A 24,892-nucleotide genomic window follows, 5' to 3' on the forward strand; every position below is an offset into this window, starting at 1 on the left:
TTCATGGAAGGAAAATTAGAGCATAGAGATGAGCAAAAAGAAGAAAGCAGAAAGTATTTCCATTCCACTGCACAAGAAAACAGCTGTCAACGTGTTGCTGTGTTTCTTTCCAACTGATTTCTGGCCCAAAGAAATCATTACAGAGGGACGTCCTCGGAGCATCAGTATCAAACCTGACCTAGTTTGTCACCCGGTTTTTGTTGTTCACCAGATAATACTTTGTGAACAACTCTCGACTCAATAAATAAACGTCTCTGTGGCGTCGTTTTCCTGTAATCTTTTTTTTTTTTTTTTTTTTTTTTACAGGATATCCTGTAGTTTCTTAAACCGATGCCTGGTGATGTCCATTAGGCTGATTCTGATCTTTACACAAAGTAAGGCCACGATAAGCCTCTTTGTGCGTTTAGGATGATGTGCGCCTCTGAGGTGCTCCAACACGTCATCAGGTTGCTTTTCAGAAAGCTCTGTAGGCTGACTCTTATTGACAGACGTAGTGCTAGGATTTTAGAATCACAGGCTCATAAAGTAGTAGGGACACCGTAGAGGCTGGCCCCAGCCTCTCGTGCTTGGCAGAGATTTGGGGGCCGCCTCTGGGGAAGGCTTTCCCAGCTTCTGTTCTTTGGGAGCTCCCTGCTTGGGCCTGCCGGATGGGGCCTGGCTATTGCAGTGGTCAAGGGAGGGACCTTTCTTTGGCCACCGGCCATGTCCAAGCACTTGATGTACTCATTTTGTCTAATTCCCACCACAATCCTGTGAGCTGTAGGCAGCAGCATCACTGTGTTAGAGGTGGGCTTATCGAGGCGTGAGCGCGTAAAGTAAGCCGGGTCACCAGCCAGGAGATGCTGACAGGGCCAGGAGTGCTACCCAGAGCCTGTGCTTGTCACCTCCAGCCTACATTTGAGAGCAGATGTTTGGCCCACACAAGATCTTAAATTGGGTGGGGAGGGGGCAAGTGTGTTTAAAAACTGGGAGATTTTATTTTATTTTATTATTATTATTATTTTTTGGCTGGGTACAGTATACTTTATTGATGGTACATGACAAGGTAGAGCTCCCCAAGCCTCTCCCCTTCCTCAGGGTCTAGGATGTAAATTGGAGGTCAGGAGATTCTCAGTGTGTTGGGGGATTAAGTTGGGGCAGGGACTCCCCAGCAGCTGAGGGCCTCTCTCTTCCTCTTGTTCTTGCTGGGGCTGGTGGTCCAGGAGGCTCTTACTCCTTGGAGGCCATGTGGACCATGAGGTCCACCACCCGGTTGCTGTAGCCAAATTCATTGTCATACCAGGAAATGAGCTTGACAAAGTGGTCATTGAGGGCAATGCCAGCCCCAGTGTCGAAGGTGGAAGAGTGGGTGTCACTGTTGAAGTCACAGGAGACAACCTGGTCCTCAGTGTAGCCCAGGATGCCCTTGAGGGGGCCCTCCGATGCCTGCTTCACTACCTTCTTTTTTTTTATTTTTTATTTATTTATTTATTTTTTTTTTCCACTACCTTCTTGATGTTGTCATATTTGGCAGCTTTCTCCAGGCGGCAGGTCAGATCCACAACTGACACATTGGGGGTGGAGACACGGAAGGCCATGCCAGTGAGCTTCCCGTTCAGCTCAGGGATGACCTTGCCCCACAGCCTTGGCGGCGCCAGTGGAAGCAGGGATGATGTTCTGGGCAGCCCCTTGGCCATCACGCCACAGCTTCCCAGAGGGACCGTCCATGTTCTTCTGGGTGGCAGTGATGGCATGGACGGTGGTCATGAGGCCCTCCACGATGCTGAAGTGGTCATGGATGACTTTGGCTAGAGGAGCCAAGCAGTTGGTGGTGCAGGAGGCATTGCTGACAATGTTGAGGGAGTTGTCATACTTCTCGTGGTTCACGCCCATCACAAACATGGGGGTATCAGCAGAAGGAGCAGAGATGATGACCCTCTTGGCCCCGCCCTTCAAGTGAGCCCCAGCCTTCTCCATGGTGGTGAAGACCCCAGTGGACTCCACAAGATACTCAGCACCAGCATCACCCCATTTGATGTTGGCGGGATCTCGCTCCTGGAAGATGGAGATGGACTTCCCGTTGATGCCAAGTCTCCCGTTCTCAGCCTTGACTGTGCCGTGGAATTTGCCGTGGGTAGAATCATACTGGAACATGTACACCATGTAGTTGAGATCAATGAAGGGGTCATTGATGGCGACAATATCCACTTTGCCAGAGTTAAAAGCAGCCCTGGTGACCAGGCGCCCGATGCGGCCAAATCCGTTCACTCCGACCTTCACCATCGTGTCTCGGGGACGCGGCTGGCACTGCACCAGAAGATGCGGCTGTCGAACGGGGAGGAGCAGAGAGCCAAACTGGGAGATTTTATATGAAATATCCAGATTTCTGGATTCTTCTTAAAAATCAAAAGATCTGGGATCCCTGGGTGGCGCAGCGGTTTGGTGCCTGCCTTTGGCCCAGGGCGCGATCCTGGAGATCCGGGATCGAATCCCATGTCGGGCTCCCGGTGCATGGAGCCTGCTTCTCCCTCTGCCTGTGTCTCTGCCTCTCTCTCTCACTGTGTTCCTATCATAAATAAATAAAAATTTAAAAAAAAAAAATCAAAAGATCTGACAGGGCCCCACATTCCTGAGCACACAAAAGCTTAGATGAGGCTACTACCCCCATCAATTCCAGCTGATGGTGGACCTCACCACGTCCTGCCGTCCCCTTCACGTAGCTCACCGTCTGCTGTCACTTACCTTGCGCTGTTGGTGGGTTTTCTCATACTATCTGTTCAAGGCTCTGTCTCTATCAAAATAGGCAAACGAGATTTTTTTAAGGAAAGGAAAGGAGGATACATTTCCTTTAGGAACTAGAAATATTCTAGTGTGTTTATTATACAGATAAAATGTGTCCCTCATTAGAATTCTTCACAGAAACAGAACCGAGAGAAGCTAGGTAAGTCCAGAAGCTGCAGGGCAGGCTGGCAGGCTGGAGACATGGCGAAGAGCTGTGGCCTGAGTCCAAAGGCTGTCTGCCGGCAGGTTCCTTCTTGCTCAGGGAGGTCACACTGTTCTGTTCGTGTCTTCAGCTGCTTGGATGAGGCCCACCACGGAATGGAGAGCAGTCTGTTTCCTCAGAGATCACTGATTTATTATTTATTAAGATTTTATTTATTTATTTGAGAGCGAGCATGAGCGGGGATGGGGCGCAGGGGGAGAAGCAGACTCCCTGCTGAGCAGGGAGGCTGACACAAGGCTCCATCCCAAGACCCCGGATCATGATCTGAGCTAAAGGCAGCTGTTCAACTGACTGAGCCACTTGGGCGTCCCCAGAGACCACTGATTTAAATATTAATCTCATCCAAGAAAGACCTTCACAGCATCATCCAGAATATTATTTGACCAAATATCTGGTGCTGTGGCCCAAATTGACAGATAAGATTCACCATCCTAGTCCCTTTCCGAGCTCACAGTCTTATAATTTAGAGCACTGTAAACCGTGGAACCCGGCCTCTTCCCTCCAGTTCCAGGCTTGGTCCATCAACCGTCCCTAAAATCACCAACCCCTCACTAGAGAACAGCATAATTAAGAAGCTCTGTTATAACTCATTTATGTTAAAACTTTTTCCTTTAAAATTGTCTCTAAGGGTAGCCCCGCCAGCAGCCTGGGGTGTGATCCTGGAGACCCAGGATCGAGTCCCACATCGGGCTCCCTGCATGGAGCCTGCTTCTCCCTTTGTCTGTGTCTCTGCCTCTCTTTCTCTGTGCCTATGAATAAATAAATAAAATCTTTAAATAAATAAATAAATAAATAAATAAATACATACATACATAAATAAATAAAATTGTCTCTAATTGGGGCACCTGAGTGGCTCAGTGGTTGAACATCTGCCTTTGGCTCAGGGTGTGATCCCGGGGTCCTGGGATTGAGTCCCATGTCGGGCTCCCAGTGTGGGCCCTGCTTCTCCCTCTGCCTGTGTCTCTGCCTCTCTCTCTCTCATGAATAAATAAATAAAATCTTTAGTAAACAAATAAAATCGTCCTTCATTATTAAACATTATTATTCTGGGTTATGGGTAGTAGTCAAAGTAGGTATGCTGTTGAAGAAGAAATGGAAACTGTCGAGTTTTAGCTTCGTCATCCTGCGGTAAATTCAAGAGTAGGCAAGGGCTGGTTTTACAGACCAGCGGTCAGGGGTGCCTCTGACTTATGGGGGCTCTGAGTTGGGTTGGGCGCCCAGAAACAAGGGACAGGGACTGACAGCTTTCCGGCCTCAGTCAGCAGCTTCTCGGGCAGCCCAAGGCCTGTTGGCATGGGGGGGGCGGTCGTGGCCTGCGAGGGGCCGCCCTGCGCCGGGTAGGCCGAGGAGGCAGGGTGGCCGAGGCACTGGGGCAGAATGTCCTCCTCCTGGAAATGGAGTGATTTACATTTGGCATCTGTTTGGACCGAGAGTGGGAATTGCCTTTGTAATTTCTTCTGTCATGCTGCCGTCAGAAAATTAAGCTGTTTACGCGACAGACTATGGAAGGTTAATGGCTCTTGTGGGAAAGGTCAAGTGGTCATTTTGAAGGGAGGCCGCGCTGAATAATCGGAAGGGCAGGGGACTAAAGCATCAGATCTATCTCCTGCTCCCGCCCAGCCCTTTGCTGGTCGCTTTGGGGCCGGGACACTCGAGTCCCAACACTGCCGGGACACTCGAGTCCCAACACTGCCTGCTGTCGCCTTCGTTATGCCAGTAACAAAAGGTGGTAGGGCAAGTCTCTTTGGTTTCACGACTAACCTGGGCCTTTATATTTAGAAAAACATTAACTCCGGTACTTGTATTTACCGTGTCTCTAAAAATATTCTCAGCTAACAGATGGCCTTAAAGGTGGCTTTTGGTTGTCTTGAGTGAACACCGAATAAAGAAACATTCTGGACACCGTCAAAACAAACCCGGATTCAGTTTAAAGAGAAATTGTAAGGTTTCTAATTTTGATTTATGGAAGTCAGTTTTTTTTTTTAGGCTCTAAAAATGAGCGTAACAAAGACAAGGTTTGTATTGAGTATTTTAAGCCGCGTGCTCGGGTTTTCCTTCCCATCGGGACTAAATTTAAGCTTAAGAAAGTCTCAGTTCCTGTCATTTGGGAAGAAAGACTTTGGGGAGTATGGGCCGGGCCAGAAGTCTTGCTGTGGAGGTGACCTCAGGAGTATTTTCCAGAGGGAGGTACACCCAACTCCTGCCTCCTCCAGCCAGCCCAGGGCACTGGCCAGAGGCCCCTAGAATCCTCAGCTCCAAACAGAGCTGTGCCTGTTGCAACAAGGTGGCGTTGTTTTTATTTTTTTATTTTTTTTTTAATTTTTAATTTTTTTTGGTGGTGGTGTTTTTAATTTGTCCTCTGGTTTCTGGGTCAGCCTGTCCTCACCTCTGTCCTTTGTCCCTGGCTCACCTTGATAAGTCCCTTCCTTAGGGGGCCCCTCCCTGGTCCCCTTTCTGCCCCTTCTGGTACCCCCTTCTCCCCTTCCCATGGCAGTCATCACACAGATGTGCAAGGGGACAAAGTGTGGTGGCCCTACGAGCACCTGGCTGAAGCCTGGGCCTGCAGCAGTGTCTGACCCCCAGGGTCCTCAGCAGGGTGCTGCTGCATGATTCTGAGAGGGTCCTCGGGGGCTGAATGATTCTGTTTCTCTCCCTTGAGCTTCAGGTCTCAGCTGTGATGTGTCCCCGGGGTGCTCTCGTCTCCCCGTCCCCAGCACGTCCAGCCCTCCTCAAGCAGAGCATGCAGAGCATGGGGTTCCCTTTGGTCATCGCCTGTGCCCTGCCCCTCTGTTCGTGGACTGGTCTGTTTCTCCACCAGATGGGAGGACCTGGGGGACAGCCCAGGTTTGGGATGGTCACCAAGTCCTGCAAAGGGGTCTGGGGCAGCTGTGTCCTGAATGTCACCAACTGTGGTGCCACCATGTGCAGGACCCAGCACCCAGCATCTCCCTCTTCCTGTAGGCCAGACTTGGCTTTACTTTGCCATTTCTTAAAACTTGGGACCAGCTCCGGAAGGTGGTTTATTGTAGAAATGGGGAAATAGAAGGAAAGGAACACTTTGGTGAGGCCGTGTCAGTGCAGAATACATGTCTGAATTCTGGATTTTTTTAAAGGTTTTATTCATTTATTCATGAGAGACACAGAGAGAGGCAGAGGCATAGGCAGAGGGAGAAGCAGGCTCCATGCAGCGAGCCTGACGTAGGACTCGATCCCAGGACTCCGGGATCATGACCTGAGCCAAAGTAGACGCTCAACAGCTGAGCCACCAGGTGCCCCTGGATTTTGGATTTAAGACAAATGCAAAGAACCTCTAACCCTGTGTTTTGGGGTCACCCTTTAAAAGGCCCCCAGCACTGAAAGGAGGAAGTAGTTCTCTTTGATTTCCAAGCATCTTCCTGAAGGTATGCAGTGTCCTGGCTGGCCCTCATGGGGTGACCCTGACAGAGGACCCTGGGGTTCCCTTGGAGACCCATGAGTCCTGTTGTGCCAGGAACCACCCTCCTCCCCATTCCTGGCTCATTGAATGGGCTCCAGATCTCCCCAACAGGACCAGCCCTTGCCAAAGCAAAGCTTTGGCTAAAGCCTTGCAGGCCAGCCTGTGTGAAGTCAGGAGCTGCTGCTGGAGGTGAACATCTGGCAGCAGAGAACACTGATGCTGGCCGAGTGCGGGCGGGCGGTCAGGCTCCTGCAGCCTTCAGGGCCTCGGGGGCAGAGAGGAACACGCTGGACTCCTGGGCGTGCAGAGCTGCAGGATAGGAGACAGCCCTACAGCAGCTCCTGGGAAGCTCACCTGTAACATTTAAATAGGCACAGAACGGATCCCATCCCCCAGAGATTGGAAGACTTGTGCTCATCCTTCCTGGCCCAGCTCATAGCTTACTGCCTATCGCTCTGTCTGGGTAAACAGCATAACAATAGTTTCTAATATTTTTTGAGCAGTTTCTGCACACGAGGCGTCATGTTAAGAACTTGTCGTGCATGATCTCACTTGAGCCTCACGACAATCCATTAGATAGGCACCTGGATCCCCCCTCCCCCCACTTTTCAGATTAGGGAACTGAGGCCCAGAGGGCTTCAGGGACCCCAAGGCCCACTGTTAAAAAGAAGTAGAGCTGGATTTTGGCCCTGGGGTCAGCATGCCTCACTTGCCTTCTCTTTGGGTCTCTGCATATGTGTTCAATGTCTCCCCGATTTGAAGGGCATGGGAACGAGAGCACTCCTCATGTGATGGGTCTCAAAACATTTTAGTGGTGGTCCCAGACTCCCATTAACCCTGCCGTTAGAGAGGCACAGATAAAACTACCTTTGCCCTGGGACGCCTGGGTGGCCCAGTGGTTGAGCATCTGCTTTTGGCTCAGGGCGTGATCCCGGATCCTGGGATTGAATCTCTCAACAATATCCCCACAGGGAGCCTGCTTTTCCCTCTGCCTGTGTCTCTGCCTCTCTCTCTGTCTGTCATGAATAAATAAATAAAATCTTCAAAAAAAAAAAAAAAAAAAAACGACCTTTGCCCAGGACGCCTGAGTGGCTTAGTGGTTGAGCATCTGCCTTTGGCTCAGGGTAGATCACAGGGTCCTGGGATCGAGTCCTGCATCGGGCTCCCCACAGGGAGTCTGCTTTTGCTGCTGCTGCTTATGTCTCTGCCTTTCTCTGTGTCTGTCATGAATAAATAAATAAATATTTTTTAAAAATTAAAAACACTACCTTTGCCCCTTTTTGTAGTCAAATGGCTTTGCTCAGAAGGAGCCAGGCTCTGTCCACTGTGTGTCCCAAGGATTCTACCTGTGGCCCGGGGTGGGCCAGACGGTGGGAGCCGGGGCCGCAGGGCGCTCCCAGGAGGTCACAAAACTGTCCTAAGAAAGGCAGGCTCCCGCGACCCGAGCTGGGTCGGTCCCCAGTGAGACAGGGAAGACATAGTTGTCTTCTCGTAAAAGCATCTGGTGCGCGTGAAACCTGCACCTCGACCTCTGGCTGATAGGAGATGCTGCAGGGTGCCGTGGAACTAATGGAGTTTTCTTTTTCAGGCAGCAATTAGGGGTTAATTATTAGCAGTTAGGGGTCCACCACATGCTCTGTGGACCTTCTGCCCTTTCCCAGAACACAGGCCACTTGTCTCTGTGTTAGGGACTGGATCCATCTGCCCCTGGCGTCCCCATAAGGCTGGCAGCAGGGGGCCCTTGGGACTGAGCTGCTGACCCGGTGTCCTCCTGCCCGGGCACCGTGACCCACTGCTGGGCTCTGTTGGCACAGCTCCCGGGCTCAGCTCACCATGTCCCCTCCTGCTCTTTTGTAGACGCTACTACAAGGAGACCTCTGGCCTGATGCTGGACGTTGGTGCCTACACGAAGGCGCTTGAGGTACCTGCCCTGAGTCTGTCTGTGCCTTCTTCAGGGATCAGGGCTGCCTGGGATGTTTCTGGTCTTTCTGGAGGTGGGGGTGCACTCCACGTCTCACTTGCCCTCTATGTTTCCAAAGTAGGCGCTCCTGTTTGGGGCTTCAGGCTGAGCACCCCCTCCACCCCAGAGCTTGGCTTTTCAGCCGCCCTGGTCGTCACTCTGCTCTCCTGTCCCTTCTGCTCCTCCCCACACCCCAGCCCTGCCTGCTGCGGCCCCGGCTGGCGTCCGGTGTGCTCACTGGGTGCTCTCCTCTCAGACTCTGGCTTCCGTATCTGTGTGGACCACCTGCCTCATTGCTGACACTGGTCACCTGCAGCACCTTGAGCTTGATGTGTCCTCACGGGACTCCTTCCCGACTCCCTCCTCTAGTTTCCAAGGCCAGGCTCAGATGGAGCCACCCGGTGCCCGCTCTAGCCCCTCCCGATGGGTCAGCTCGCCTGCCATCCTCACTGCTCTGTTGGCTCCTGCCTACCTGCACTCAGGTGGGAGGGTTAAGCAGCAGGCAGATAGAGCCCTGGACCCCTTCCCCTGGAGGGCCTGTGACAGAGTTGGGGGCAGGGGAGAAGCAAATATGCAAATGAGAGCACCAGTGGGGATGGTGGTGGTAGCCGTGTTGGGGTGACCCACTTCTTGCCATACTCAGGGTTTAGAGCAGATGGCAGGGAGCCTGGTGGGGGTGCTGTGAGCATAGCCGCCTCATGTGGAGTCGCAATTCCCTTGCCTCTGAGATGTGTCTCTCAGCCCAAGTGTCCTGCCTCTAGGAGGCCCTGGCCTATGGGCACCCATTTGGGGCACTCTTTCCTTGGTTCCCCAGAGGGAGGCCTTCGGAGTGGTGTTCACCTGTTGCTTCATTTTCAACCCATGCTGTGTCCTTTTGTCTTCTGCCAGTATGCCTGTGGAGTCGAAGCCGAAGTGGTGGGGAAGCCTTCTCCTGAGTATTTCCGGTCGGCCCTGAAGGAGATGGCGGTGGAAGCCCACGAGGTAGGGTGGCCTCTCTCGGGAGTGTGTGTGTGGACGCAGCTCCGTCGTGGGAATGCTCTGGCCCTGAGCACTCCGGCAGGGTGGCCTTGGGGCCTGAGGTGGGTTCAAGGGCTCTGGCAGCCTTGGAGGTTGGCTGGGCAGCGAGAGGGGACCCTTCCACCCACGAGAGCTGATTTTCCTGGAAAGGGGAAGAAGGCCCACAGAGGAGACCCACTGAAGGCTTTCATCCGGTTAAATTAGTTTCAGTAACAGAAAGAAACGAATGCTTATGGCCGTTTCTAAGTGACTTCTGCTTCTTCTGTGGAAGGATAAGAATTGACCAATGTATTGAAAACAGTTCACAGAAGACGTGAGGGGCTGGGGGGCTGGCCGAAGGTCGCGGGCTGCCGTCTAGACCATGCTCGTCTCAGCACCGTTGGTACACGCCACTGCCCACGTCGCCCATAGGTGCCTTCACGTGTCTGGGTCGTGGCGGTCAGCAGACCAGCCAGAGGACAGGGGACTCGGACTGCGCCTTCCACGGGGTGCCGCTGGAGTTCTTGGTGTGCCCACTCTGCGAGAAGCCACTCAGATACGAAGCATCAACAAATGAATTGATTAATGAAGAGTCGGGAATAGCCCATCTAATTACTGATGGCATCCCTAATGTGGTACCTCCGGCGGCTAGGATGACACATCAAAAACAGAAGCAAGAAGCAATGGAGCAGGGGCGCCTGGGTGGCTCAGTTGGCGAAGCATCTGCCTTCAGCTTAGGTCAGGTCCTGATCCCGTGGGATCAAGCCCTGCATCGGGCTCCCTGCTTCTCCTTCTCCCTCTGCTCCCCCTGCTTGTTCTCTCTCTTTCTGTCTTGGATAAATAAATACTTTTTTTTTTTTTAAAAGAAGAAATGGAGTAGGAGTAGAGCGTCATTAAAGACAACAACACATACAACTGAATTTTCTTAATACCACTTACCTTTTTAAACAGTGACAGTAAGACATGGGGGAGAGGAATGTCTCTAGCTCTTCCTACGTTGACCACCCTTATGGGGTCAGTCTCTTAAGCAAGACTGTTCGACTCCATGTCTGTGGAAGAAAGCTTCTCATGGTACAACACTTGGCCCTTGCCTACGACCAGACCAATGTGTGTGCTCCTCCTCCGCCCTTTGGACTTGGATGGGTATCTAACTTCTTCGGGTGTGATTAAAATGACCAGAGCCCAGGGAGCGTAGAGCTTAATGATACATCTTGAGAGTCTATCCCTGGAAGCTCCACTACATGAAATCCTGGAAACCCACTTGATTTGCAGGAAAGGTTCTCTGCCTTGCTGCTCTCAGAGGCCTAGTGCTAGGAGAGGCCTAAGCTGCAGAAGTTTCTTTCATTGTACTTTTCTGCCCTTGTTTTTGGAAAATTCTCCTTTGTAACCACAGTATCAGAAGAAACATTTCAACGGAGTTTCTCGTTGGAAATTAACAGTCCAACTGATGACTGTCCCATCGCCTGTTGACTTTATTTCTTACCCCATTCATCAAAAAGTTAATAATTAAAATTTTATATGTTTATTCTAGACCCACAGTATTGGGCAGAGTCACATGTTGAGGCTGCCTGAAATAACTCCGAAGGAGCTGTGCAGGAGTGCTTGGAGACTAGTGCATTTGAGCTAGTGTGCCAGAAAACCGCAATAAAATGGAAATTTTATGTCCTTGCAAACATTCTGAGTTTGTGAAATTACCTTCATCTCTTTGGCATCAAATGCTTACATTAGTAATGATAAAATAAGATGACGTTTTTCCATAAAAAATAAAACAAAAAACCCAAAGAAGCCAGTTCATTGAAAAGACCATCTATAGCAAGATTTAAAGAATATGTGACAATAAAATCATGCATCTTGCCACCTTTACATGATGACTATTTTTGAGACAGATGGCCTTCCCAACATACATCTTAAAAAAGAACCAAAATGACTTTGGTGTCCACAGTATCCTCTACTTCCTGCGTAGTATGGAGTTGGTCCCCAGCAGCAGGTAGTTTTCTGAGAGCATCACTGAAAAGACAAGGGGTATGTGTCTGCAGCCGGCCTTAGGCTGCCCTGATGTCTGTTTGGGACATGGCATTGGGGACAATGTCAGCGTCCTGCAGTGAGGCGAGTGCCCCCAGGATGGTGCTCCCTTCTTGTTGGACTTGGATTTCCCACATGTGTTCGGGTCTAGAGCGCTGGTCTCTCATGGTGCCTGGAGAAGGATGGCCCCTAGCCCCGGAAGCTGAGAAACTCTGCCGCCAAGCCTCCTTGACATCTGTGAATGTCAGAAGGCACGAGGTCTCTGGGCTCCCCAGGAAGAACCCAGGAAATGCCTTGTGAGCTTGGCAGAAGAGGAGAGGCTTGTGCTTTGAATGGACGAAGACCACAGGCATTAACAACCCTGGGTTTTCACGACTTTGTTTCCTAGGACTGAATTTCTGTTTTTATTGTGGCATATTTCAAACATACACAAATAACAGAATGATGCAGTATGGGGAAACACTGGGAGCCTTTCCACTAAGATCAGGAACACGACAGGGATGTCCACTCTCACCACTGCTATTCAACATAGTACTGGAAGTCCTAGCCTCAGCTATCAAGGAACAAAAAGAAATAAAAGGCATTCAAATTGGCAAAGAAGAAGTCAAACTCTCCCTCTTTGCAGATGACATGATACTGTACATAGAAAACCCAAAAGACTCCACCCTGAAATTGCTAGAACTGATACAGCAATTCAGCAGCGTGGCAGGATACAAAATCAGTGCCCAGAAATCAGTGGCATTTCTATACACTAACAATGAGACTGAAGAAAGAGAAATTAAGGAGTCAATCCCATTTACAATTGCACCAAAAGCATAAGGTACCTAGGAATAAACCTAACCAAAGAGGTAAAGGACCTATACCCTAAAAACTACAGAATGATGCAGTGATTCTCTCCATATATCCATCACTCAGATTTAACAATTAAAAGATTTTGCCAGGGACACCTGGGTGGCTCAGGGGTTGAGCGTCTGCCTTCGACTCACGGCATGATCCTGGAGTCCCGGGATTGAGTCCCACATTGAGCTCCTGCATGGAGCCTGCTTCTCCCTCTGCCTGTGTCTCTGCCTGTGTCTCTCATGAATAAATAAAATCTTTTAAAAAAGTAAGTAAGAGATTTTGCCAGATTCTCTTCTTTTTCTTTTCTTCGTCGTCTTTTTTTTTTTTTTTTTTTTTTTTAACTTGTGGGGTTTTTTTTCCTGTTGTATTTTAAATCCCAGATTTGTTGTTATGGTATCCTTTCATATTATAGTACATCTTTCCAAAATAGATGGTTATTTTTGACATAACTACAATATGTTAAAACACCTAACGATGGCCAAGAAGCACACAAAAGATGCTCATCATCATCAGTCATTAGAGAAATGCAAATCAAAACCACAGTGAGATGCTACTTCACACCCACTTGGATGGCCATCCATAATAATTTTTTAAAAAGAGTATTTATTTGACAGAGAGAAAGCACATAAGCAGAGAGAGCAGCAGGCAGAGGGAGAAGTAGGCTCTCTGCTGAGCAGGGAGCCTGACGCGGGGCTCGATCTCAGGACCCTAGGATTGACCCCAAGCCAAAGACAGACGCTTAACCGACTGAGCCACCCAGGTGCTCCTATGCATGATAATTTTAAAAACAAAAACAATGGAAGATGGCCAGCGATGGCTAGGATGTGGAGAAGTTGGAACCCTTACATGGGAACACTGGCCAGAATGTAGCAGCCATTCTAGAAAACAGCTTCTGGATGAGGTAGACAGAAGCACCGTATGACCCAGGAACTCCACTCCTACGACTGCATCCGGAAGGATTGGAAACAGGTGTTCAAACAAAAACTTGTACATGAATATTCATAGCAGCACTATTCACAATAGCCAAAAGGCAGAAACAATGGAAACGCTCATCAGCACATGCACGGATAAACAAAATATGTTCTATTCACGCAGTGGAATATTTCAGCTATAAAAAGAACGAAATGCTGATAAATGCTACTGTGTGGATGAACCTGGAAAACATTAGGGTAAGTGAAGGAAGCCAGACGCAAAAGGCCCCATTTTACATGTTATATGGCCTTTAGTTGAAATATCTCGAATAGCAAATCAGAGAAAACAGATTAGTGGTTGCCGGGGTCAGGAGAGGGGAGGGGGCACTGGCTGCTGATGGGGAGAATCCCCCTTTGGGGTGATAAAATGTCTCGAACTGGACAGGGGTGGCGGTCATACAACATTGTGGATGTACTTAATCCCACTGATTTGTAGGCTTTAAATGGTTATACTGGTAAATTGTGTGCTATCATAATGGAAAAAAAAAAGAAAAGCTACCTGCAAAATTAACAGTGATTCCTTAGTATCATCCCATCACCCGTATTTAAATTTCCCTGGCTGTCTCAGAAATGTTCTTTCATGTTGATTTGTTTGAATCAAATCCAAACAGGGTCTGTACCTTGCATGTGGCTGTTTCGTCTCCGGAACTCCTCATTTTAACTTTTTATCCTGGAACATTTCAAGTATCTATGCAAGTAGAGAGAGTAGTATAATGAGCTCCTGGGTAGTCATCACCGAGCTTCACTAATGATCAACTAACAACTACTTTAAAAAACCCTTATTTTTAACTGTTCATTTTGAAGTAATTTCACACTTACAAACGTTGCAACATTAGCACAAAGAATTGCCATATGCCCTTAAGCCAGCTTCGCCAGATGCTAACATCTTACATAACAGACACAGAACGGTGATAAAATCAGACGTCATCAGCCAGCCCACCAGCCTCTTTGTCTGGGACAGTTGCATGTAGCAGTCGCGTCCCCAGGGCCTGCCTTCTGGGCCAGTTGCTCAGCTTTCCCTGTTGGGTGGTTATTTTGTAGACTGTCCTTCAATTTGTTTTTTTCCCCCGATGTCTCTTCACAATTAAATTAATTTTTTATTTTTAAAAAATATTTATTTATTTATTTGACAGAGAGAGAAAGAGAGCACAAGCAGGGGGAGCATCAGGCAGCGGGAGAGGGAGAAGCAGACTCCCCACTGAGCCGGGAGCCTGACGTGGGACTCGATCCCGGGACCCCAGATCATGACCTGAGCCGAAAGCAGATGCTTAACTGATAGAGCCACCCAGGTGCCCTAATTTAATTTTAGGTTTTGCAGTTTTGACAGGAATGTCCCAGAAACAGTCTGTGCCCTCGGTGCATTCCATCAGGAGGCTTGTGACAGTACTTTACCCCCTTGTTGCTTGGGTTCACTTTGATCAGCACCGGAGGTGCTGCGTGCCAGGGTTCTCCACTGCGGAATTACTTCTTGTTCCATGTAACTAATAAGTATCTTGTGGGAAAGCATGTTGACTGTATAAATATCCTCTTTCCCATCATTCTTTTCCCCTCTTAATGTTTGTGTCCATTGATAATTCTTAACCTGAAGCAGTTATTATGGGGTGTTTGCCAAACGATGATTTTGTATTTCTATCATTCCTTCTGTATTTATTAGCTAGAATTTACTATAAGGAAGAGCTTTCCTCTTTTTCCCCATTGACTTATTTATTCCAACATGGACTTTGGGGATATTTGTTTTATTCTTTGAGTTACAGTCCATTCCCATTATTCTTAGTTTTGTTGCTCAGATTGTCCCATATTTGGCCATCAAATAGTCTTTCAAGTTTAATAGCCATTTGTTTAAACTATACTCCACCTGTTCTTCTCCCCTAGATTTTTTTTTAAAGATTTTATTTACACATTTGAGAGAGAGAGAACACAAGGAGTGTCTCAAGAGGGAGAAGCAGGCTGCCCATCCAGCAGGGAGCTCAATGTGGGGCTCCATCCCAGGCCCCTGGGACTGTGACCTGAGCCGAAGGCAGCTGCTTGAACGACTGAACCACCTAGGCACTCGTCCCCTAGGTTATTTTGAATCATATCCCAGAAATCCTGTTGCTTCGCCGTAAATATTTCTGTGTCCTCAGAAGAGAGGAGTTCTTTTTAAAATCATAGATAATTCCGTTGTCATGTCTAAATAATACTGACCATAATTGTTCACATTTCTTTGATGGTCTTATAATTGTTTTATGTTGCTTACTTACAATTTGTTTGAATCAGATCCAGATGAGGCTCTTACATTGTGATTGGTCAGTGAGATTCTCAAGTGTTTTTTAATCTACTGATTCCCCCCCTCCTCCCCCACCCTCCATCTCCCTTTTGTTTTGCAACGTTATGAAGGGGAAACTGGGTGGTTTGTCCTATGGAATTTCCCACAGTCTGGATTTTGTTGCTTGCACCTCTGGTATACCTTCACATTCTCTTCTGTCCTCTGTTCTCTGAATATTGATAGTTAGATCTAGAAGTTTGATCAGAATCTGGTTCAGTTTTTTTTGATAACTGCTTTATAGGTGGTAGCGTGTCCTCCATCAGCAAGCACGGAATGTCCAGTTTTCTCCTTTCATGTTATTAGTTGCTATTCATGACTGGTGCTAACTCCTTTAATTCATCAAGGACTATAGAATGGAGATATTTGAATTCTATCATTCCTTCTTTATTTCCCCTCTGGATTACTTCTGCATAGGAAAACTCACCAAACTGAGGTACGGTTCACATAGGGAACTCCAGATAAATGCCTGTTTCTTTCTCATTGGTAATTAGTTTTCAAAATAATGAGTTGATTCTCTAGCATCCTCCCAAGGTAATGAAGGAGATTTAAAACTACAGGGCAGCCCCGGTGGCACAGCGGTTTGGCGCCGCCTGCAGCCTGGGGTGTGATCCTGGAGACCCAGGATCGAGTCCCACATCGGGCTCCCGGTGCATGGAGCCTGCTTCTCCCTCTGCCTGTGTCTCTGCCTCTCTCTCTTTCTGTGTCTATGAATAAATAAATAAAATCTTTAAAAAAAAAAAACTACATACATCACTATAAATAGATAGGTGTAAGCATATTTGATGTGTTTCAGCCCATTACAGTCATGATCTTATTCCTGTTCAGAGTATTTCATCTTTGACCAGTGGGATAACCCTTCAGGTTGACCTCTAGGTCCTTCTCATCTGACCCCAATAGTCTTTGAGGTTCTTTATACCCTGTTATGACAGGATGTTCCACGTCTGCTTTGCACATTTCCTGCCTCAGGCCTGGGATTCACCCTCCTTCCAAAGAGCCGTGCTTAACTTTAGTGGAAAGTGGTATTTAGAAACCATAATTGGAACATTAACAGTTCTTGTTGCTACTGGATTGATCATCATTTCTAAGTCTTTTAATTTTTATTTAACACTTTTTATTTATTTTTGAGAGAGAGAGAGAGAGCGCACCCACGTGGGGGGAGGGACAGAAGGAGAGGGAGGAGTGGCCTACCCCTTGAGCAGGGAGCCCCACACAGGCTCCATCCCAGGACCCTGGGATCATGACCTGGGCTGAAGGCAGATGCTTGGCCAATTGAACCACCAGGCGCCCCTTTTCTAAGCTTTTTAATTTTTATTTATTTATTTTTAAAAAAGATTTTATTTGTTCGTGAGAGACCAGAGAGAGAGGCAGAGACATAGGCAGAGGGAGAAGCAGGCTCCTTGAGGGGAACCCGATGTGGGGGACCCAGTCTCGGTACTCTGGGACTATGCCCTGAGCTGAAGGTAGATGCTCAACTACTGAGTCACTCAGGTGCTCCTCTAAGCTTTTTTAGTCAACAAGGCTCAGATAAGTATCTATATTTCTTTTAAAGATTTTAAAAAATTATTTATTTGACAAGGAGAGAGAGTGCAAGCACACAAGCAGGGGAAGCAGCAGAGGGAGAAGCAGGCTCCCTGCTCTGTAGGGCTCCTAGAGTCCCAGGATCATGACCTGAGCTGAAGGCAGACGCTGAACCAACTGAGCCATCCAGGCCCCAAGTATCTCTCTTTAAACATGAACTATATCAGGAGTTAATACTGAAACCTCTGATTCATCAAGCCTGTGGGGTTGTGCTTGACCTATCAGTCTTCTATCTGTATTTCCTTTTTCCACATCAAAAATCTTGGCTCTCCAAAAAACAACAACAACAACAACAAAATCTTGGCTCTCCAGGATACCAGTAGAATCACTCATTTGTTTTAGCCTATAGTATGCACAGAAGCCTTGAATCTCAGAAACTATGGGAAAGAAGCCAAACAAGAGTGGGCTGCCGCCACAGTGCTAGGGACGGTATTGTGGTGGCTGTCCCAGTGGACTGGACGGCCATCCCAGTGTCACTGTCCTGACTCATCACTTAATCTGATAGGACTGATTACCTTTACTGTTTGAGATTTCTCTTTTTGAAAGTTCCTTTTTTTGCACAGAGCGCCTCGCTCTAGAGATTTACAGCCAAAACACTGAGCCACAAGGAATAGTTCCTTTTTGAATTCACTTTGCTTCTACTTTTTAAGGAATTGGTTTTCAACATTTACATCTGTTTTGTTTTGTTTTTTGTTTTTTGTTTTTTTTACATTTGTCTATAGTTACATAAAATGCTTATTTGGCTCCAAAATCAAATCCACAAAACAAGATATGGTCAAGCATGTAGAGCTCCTGTCCTTTTCTTTCTCTTCCTACTCATCTCATTGGAGCCCTTTTTATAAATATTATGGCTTACTTTTCCATTTCTTAAATATAAACAATATGTGTATGCATATATATTTATATTTATTTATTTAATATTTTATTTACTGATGAGAGAGATTGAGGCAGAGACATAGGCAGTGGGAGAAGCAGGTTCCTTGCAGGGAGCCCAGTGTGGAACTCAATCCTGGGACTCCAGGATCACGACCTGAGCTGAAGGCAAACACTCAACTGCTGAGCCACCCAGGCGTCCCTATTTATTTATTTTTAAAAGATTTTATGTATTTATTTTAGAGAGCGCAAGCTCACATGAGCAGGGGGAGGGGCAGAGGGAGAAGGAGAGAGAGAATCTCAAGCAGACTCTGCACTGAGCATGGAGCCCGACCCAGTGACCTGGAGATCACGACCTAAGTCGAAATGAAAAGTTGGACACTCAACCGACTGAGCCACCCAGGCACCCCGTATATATTTATATTCTACTCATAGGATACATTTAAGAGAATAAATTCTTAAGATAATTTGTTACAGAATAGGAGAATTACAGAATGTAATGTGAGTTTTTTTTTTAAAAAAACCAGTATTGAGGGCAGCCCTGGTGGCTCTGCGGTTTAGCGCCGCCTTCAGCCCAGAGTGGGATCCTGGACACCCGGGATCGAGTCCCGCATCACGTTCCCTGCATGGAGCCTGCTTCCCTCTCTGCCTGTGTCTTTGCCTCTCTCTCTCTCTCTGTGTCTCTCATGAATAAATAAATAAAATCTTTAAAAAAAATGGTATTGAGGGGCACCTGCATGGCTCAGTTGGCCGAGTGTCTGCCTTTGGCTTGGGTCCTGGGATCAAGCCCCATGTTGGGCTCCCTGCTCGGTGGGGAGTCTGCTTCTCCCTCTGTGCACTCTCTCTTCTCTCTCAAATGAATAAATAAAAATAAAACAGGAGTCTTTAGAATTATATAAGCAATATGACCACAGTCATCTCAGAAAACCTCCTCCAAACAAACAGAAAACAGAAACTGCCTTCCATTGCTTAGACACAAGGCCAGAGGACCTGCACGTCATGATCATTGGTCATATTTGGGTAGTTCAACCTGGCATGGGTCCCCTCTCCCCTTTTTGCTTTTTTGCATTTTTCAGGTGTTTTCACAGCCGGCACCTTTTACATTCTGAATGAGAAACTGCCCTCCCTGCACCTCAGAGAGCAGCTGAGGCCCATCAGTTAATCTGCGCATCTCAGTTGGCCGGTGCTGGGGCTGTGGGGCCCAGGAGTGGGCTTCGGTTTGGGGATCCCTCGTGAATCTTTGTGCGTGATGAGGTTGAGGTCCCTTAGGCAGTTGATTGCAAGCGTCAGAGGCCCCGGGTAGCTGAGGGATTGTTTTCTCTGGCAGCGAAGCTGAATCTTATTTACCTCTCACATTATCATTCTCCCTTCCGCCCTCACATGTCATTTCTGTCTTTCCCTTTGACAGACAGTTGAGTGGCAACTGCATGTTGTTAACACCCTCACCCCACCATTTTTCTAGAATGTTCGTTAATGTTGTTTTGAGCCTCAGGATGTGTAGACGTTTTGAGGCAGTATTTCAAAATAAGGCCATTTCAAATGAACTGTGTCTTATGCACAAGGTAATAATTCTCTGTTCCTGCTATTTTATTTTTAATGAAAAATGCCTACGAGGAGCGATCTTGCTGCCAAAGTGCCAGGCTGTGGCAAATCTTAAATTTTTCAAGCTGCTTTAATCAATAAAGTTATCACCAGTCATTTCCCTTGATAACTGCTCCTTCCAGGGCCCGGCCCGCTTCCACTGCTGAGTCCTCCTCCTGTGCGGAATGGACATAACCACCCAAATCCAATTTTCATTCTAACCTTTCCTCAATAGCCTAGAAATAACAGATTGCTGGTATTACTCTAATAGATTGGAAATTCAAACCTCTTAGAGGTAACTAGGCCCTTTCCGGGATTCAGTAATAAGGCAAAGAATAACATACCTTAAAGGTTACTTCTAGAAATACCTAATTTCTCATGGCTTAAGGCTTCTGAATCAGTGGGTGGTTTTATAGCTTCACACTGAAGCCCAAATGATGTGAGGGTTTTGGCAGTTTTCCATAAACATAGAAATTGCATCCGTTGCAAATTGTGCAGGTTTCGTGGAAATTGGGGCTGTTGAAACCAGAGTGCTTAGTAAGCACAGAAGCCGGCACACAGCAGCCAAGAAGCTGGGGGCACCCATTTCACAGATGGGGAGCCCGAGGCTTGGCAAGGAAGGACCTGGAATGCTGGAGCACCACGTGTGCTGGGCACGCCTGGGCACCATCACGTGTCTGTTTATTTCACGAAGTCCTCGCTCCAGTCCTTGTCGGAGCTCACGTTTCCATTTTAAGGTTAGGGCAACGTTTCTGCACCTCGGTGCTCTTGACATTTTGGAGCCAGATCATTCTTTGGAGGGGGAGGCGTCCTGTGCAATCCTTCCCCCAGTTGTGAAACCACAGATGTCTCCAGATGTTGCCACACGTTCCCCGGGGGCCACTTTGCTCCCAGTTGAGAAGGACAGTATTAGGGAGTAGTTGCAGAAACCCTAGTATTGATCCTAGGATTATTCTGCTAGGGACCCCATGCCCTCCAGGCGTTTGTGGTACCCCACTTCTCAAGGAGGGGGCCGAACATATAGTGGGATTTTTATTTTTTAAAAGATTTTATTTATTTATTCATGAGAGACAGAGAGAGGCAGAGACACAGGCAGAGGGAGAAGCAGGCTTCATGCAGGGAGCCCAATGTGGGACTCGATTCTGGGTCTCCAGGATCACGCCCTGGGCCGACGGCGGCGCTAAACCGCTGAGCCACCCAGGCTGCCCTATAGTGGGATTTCTAGGCTTGGTAATTGAACTTTGAAAAGGCGTATTTAGTAGTACAGCATCACTTACTATTTTGAAAAATACTACATATTTTGACAGAATATATACTATAGAATATGAAGTTACGATCTTAGTTGGGGAGGGTAGATGCCCTCAGGACGGCTTATCAAACATGGGGGCAAGATTTCTAGATTTTTCCCAAGAGGGCCAGGCATAAAACATGGACTAGGTGCTGTCATTCTCTTGCTGGTTCTCAGATTATTCGTCCTAGCTATGTGGGTGTGGGGACAGGCTGTTACCCTAGTGGTGAGACCTGTGGCTGGGGAGTGAATGTCCACGTGGGGCCGCTCATTTCTCTCTTGGCCTCCTCCCCATCACATATTTCCATGGAAGACCCATCCCCAATCCCCTGTACCAGCCCAGGCCCTGCCTCCCATCTGTGTGCACAGTCTTGGGTGTCAGTTCAGGGACACCTGGCTGGGACATCGTGAGCCTGGAGCATCGGGAGAGCGAGCCAGAGGAGTGGCTCATCCGCTCCTGCAGGCCCTGATTTGAACGTGAAGCTCTGTCTCCAGACAGGGACAGGCCTATCACCCCAGCCTCGGGTTTGAGACCGTCTGGAGTTTCGGGAAGTTCTGGCTTTGAGGTTGCCCTTGGCATCTATCTCAGTCACAAGGTGTCTGTAAAACCTTACTTTTTCCTAAGACATCCCCCCCCCCGCCACCCCCGCCACCAAGAGCCTTTTTAAAAATAGATTTTCTTCTCAAAGCACAAGAATTTTATCGTATGTAGTAACTGACATTCATTAAAGGAGATGGGAAAATTCAGAAAGTACAAGGAAAAAAACTGTTCATCATCCCACTAACCCAGAATAAATGCAAAGCATGCTTAACCTTTCCAACTTTTTAGTTTCTATATATACATTTTTAATGCACAATTTGGATAATCTTGTATCTGCTATTTGAAGCCTGATTTTTTTCAATATTAAATATTACGCACCGTATTAAATTGCATTGGGAGCAATTTCCTTTGTGCCTTCTTAAGCACTTGCACAAAATAACGTTTGTGGCTATTTCCTCACATGGGCTACTGTAATGTGTGTTACCCCTCCCCTGTTGTTGGACCTTGAGCTTTATTCACTTTCCCTCTTGGACCCTGCGAACACCCATGTGAACGCACATCCTTTGTACACATCTGATCATTTGTGGGGAAATCCTGCCTGGTGCGGTGGTTGTGAGGCCATGATGCACATGACTTATTTCAGAAAGGTGGTATCAGTTTACCTTCCTTGCCAGCTGCAATCCCCCACATCCTTAACGCACCCTGTGTCTTACTTCTTATAAAACAGTGATCTTCGAGCTGTGCTGTGTTGGTGTTGTTCCTCACGAATGTGTCAGACTCTGCGGGACATGACTTGGCAGTGAGCCGTCTGCAGGTCTCGGAGGCTGAAGATCCGGGGCTCGTGGAGCGCTAGGTGGATGTCCTCCTGAGGCATCTCCCTGTGAGCGTGTGTGCCCCCCTCCGGCTGAGATCCGGACGGAGCCCAGTGCTCCTGCAGCACCAGCCCGGCTGCCCTATGAGAGGGAGAAGGGCTCCTGGCCAGAGTCCTGGGATAACCAGAAAGGTCTGAAATGTGGGCTTGCTTGGGCAATTTCCTTGGCACTGGAAGGTCATGCTCCCAAACATCATCACCTGTTAGAACGGCTTCTCCCCCTGGCACCCAAGATGGTAAAGGGATGGTGGCAGGAAAGATTTAAGAGAGGTGAATGCATCTGCCTGAGAGCTCGAAGCAGAAAACACGCCTGCAGGGCTGCGGTGCCCCCTCCAGCCCTGGATTTCTGCGTCCCTGGGAGTCTAGCCTCGCGGTGTCTCCGAGCTCCCTTCACCATATCACAGTCAGAGAGGAAGTGCATCCCAGGCCTGACAGGTAGGGGTTTTTTATTTCCCCCGACAGCACACCTCTTGACCTCTATCTTCTTGCCAATGATTTTTTAAATCCTAAATGATTTGGCAATAATTGCTCCTCCTTGCGTGATTATTGCCCTTCACCGATAGTAAATCTGTGAAATCCCCGGGGGCCCCAGTGCATTTTGGTATGCGGAGCCCACAAGCTGGCCCGGACAGGCATCACTGCTCCGGGCAGCTGCGCACCCCGCGTCTCCGGCACCCCTCGCTCCCTGAGCGTCACACACGGCTTTGGGGCGCTGTCTAGGTTGGGCAGCGGCTCATCATGCGTAAGTGTAGCTGCTGCTTCTCCACAGTTCTTCCTCCGAGGGCCCAGATCTCTGCTTCCATCTTTGTGGGCCACGTCGACAAATGTGCTCGCCCAGGAAACCCCGGGAGGCTCTGTTCTGAGGGGGAGGAATTTCTGCTGCCTGGGGAGTACGTGTGCACAAAATTTCATTTTCCCCACAAGCACAGAAGGCATCAGGCTTGACATGTAATCATTGGAAGGCCTGTTTCATTTCCAAGGAACTTCTAGCAAGATGGCCCCTGGAGCCTCTGGTAGCAACGGACAGGATCCTAAGTTGGAATGTGATGCATGTTCACAGGCCGACTTAATGGTTTCAGGAGAACTCCTTGAGAGGGCACAGCAGAATCTCGTACTGAGGCTCATGGCTGGTGTGACCCCCGGGGCCGAGCACCTGCTTGCTCCAACCCCCTTCCCCCCCCAGCTGAGGCGTGTGGTGGCCTGGGTGACCCCTGGCTTGCAGCATCACCTGTGCATACAGCAGGCTCTGCAGCCATTCCCTCCTCAGGAGGCACACGTTGCCACTGGCTGTTTCTTCTTTGGTGACCGATGATTTCCCCAGAGCTGCGTGGGAGCTTGATAGACATAAAAATTAAACCCATTTGGATTTGGCAGTGTTCTCCCCAGCATCAGTCATTCTAGAAAAAAATTTACAATTTTTACCATACCTGGGTTCTTGCCTACCAGCACTTCTATTTGCTTAATTATTCTTCAAATCACTTTATTTTTAAAAACTTAACTAAATTAAAAAAAAATTTTTTTAAGTGGACGTGAAGCCCACTGTGAGGCTTGAACTCATGATCCTGAGATCAAGACCTGAGCCAAGATCAAGAGTTGAATGCTTAACTGACTGAGCCACCCAGGCACCCCTAAATAAATGTATTTTATTTTTAAAATTTATTTATTTTTAAAGATTTGTTTATTTGAGAGAGAGAGAGAGACAGAGAGCATGCAGAGTCAGGCGAGGGGCAGAGGGAGAAAATCTTCAAGCAGACTCCCCACTGAGTGGGGAGCCTGATGTAGGGCTCGATCCCAGGACTCTGAGATCATGGCCTGGCTGAAAACAAGAGTCAGATACTTAACCCACCAAGCCACACAGGTGCCCCTAAATAAATGTATTGTATTGTATCATATTGTATTGTATTGTATTGTTTTTTTTATTTTTTTATTTTTTTATTTTTTCATGATAGTCACACAGAGAGAGAGAGAGGCAGAGACATAGGCAGAGGGAGAAGCAGGCTCCATATAGGGAGCCTGATGTGGGATTCGATCCCGGGTCTCCAGGATCGCGCCCTGGGCCAAAGGCAGGCGCTAAACCGCTGCGCCACCCAGGGATCCCTGTATTGTATTGTATTGTATTGTATTGTATTGTATTGTATTGTATTGTATTTATTTATTCATTCATTTATTCATTCATTCATTCATTCATTCATTCATTCATTTATATACCTTTTTGAAGATTTTATTTATTCATGAGACAGAAAGAGAGGCAGAGACACAGGCAGAGGCAGAAGCAGGCTCCATGCAGGGAGTCTGATGTGGGACTCGATCCCGGGACCCTAGGATCACATCCTGGGCCAAAGGCAGGCGCTAAACCGCTTAGCCACCCAGGGATCCCCAGTGCCCCTAAATAAATGTATTTTAAAGGGACTTCGATCACTCCTATAAGTGGAGAATCAGAATCACTTAGTTACCATAGATTACTCCAAAAATAAATGCCAAACGGTTACATTAAGATGCAATGTCGTTCTACCTAAAATCAAATAGTGTGTCATCCACATGCAAAACTGACTTGGGAGATATGGATTAAAGACGAGAGCAGAGGGCATTAGTGAAGCCTATGAAGTTTAGAATATTCACTGGAAGAAATGCAGTTTTTTTCAAGTTC

At 47.9% G+C, this 24,892-nt stretch overlaps 1 protein-coding gene and 1 pseudogene across 4 annotated transcripts in view; one reads left to right on the top strand and one right to left on the bottom strand.

Annotated features, from left to right (window-relative positions):
* The window catches only part of LHPP (phospholysine phosphohistidine inorganic pyrophosphate phosphatase), a 129,830-nt gene that overhangs the window by 21,516 nt on the left and 83,422 nt on the right, over positions 1-24,892 (top strand). For all 4 annotated transcript variants that reach the window (XR_011997613.1, XR_011997612.1, XM_072740336.1 and 1 more), the window contains exons 4-5: positions 8,277-8,340; positions 9,268-9,360. Coding sequence is in view for 2 of the 4 variants with exons in the window: in XM_072740336.1 (XP_072596437.1) it covers positions 8,277-8,340; positions 9,268-9,360 (157 nt within the window). In the remaining 2 variants the exon portion in view is untranslated. The remainder of the gene's footprint in view (positions 1-8,276; positions 8,341-9,267; positions 9,361-24,892) is intronic.
* On the bottom strand, positions 809-2,303 carry LOC140595742 (glyceraldehyde-3-phosphate dehydrogenase-like; annotated as a pseudogene).

The sequence above is a fragment of the Vulpes vulpes genome, chromosome 15, assembly GCF_048418805.1.
Source record: "Vulpes vulpes isolate BD-2025 chromosome 15, VulVul3, whole genome shotgun sequence".
NCBI classification, from domain to species: Eukaryota; Metazoa; Chordata; class Mammalia; order Carnivora; family Canidae; genus Vulpes; species Vulpes vulpes.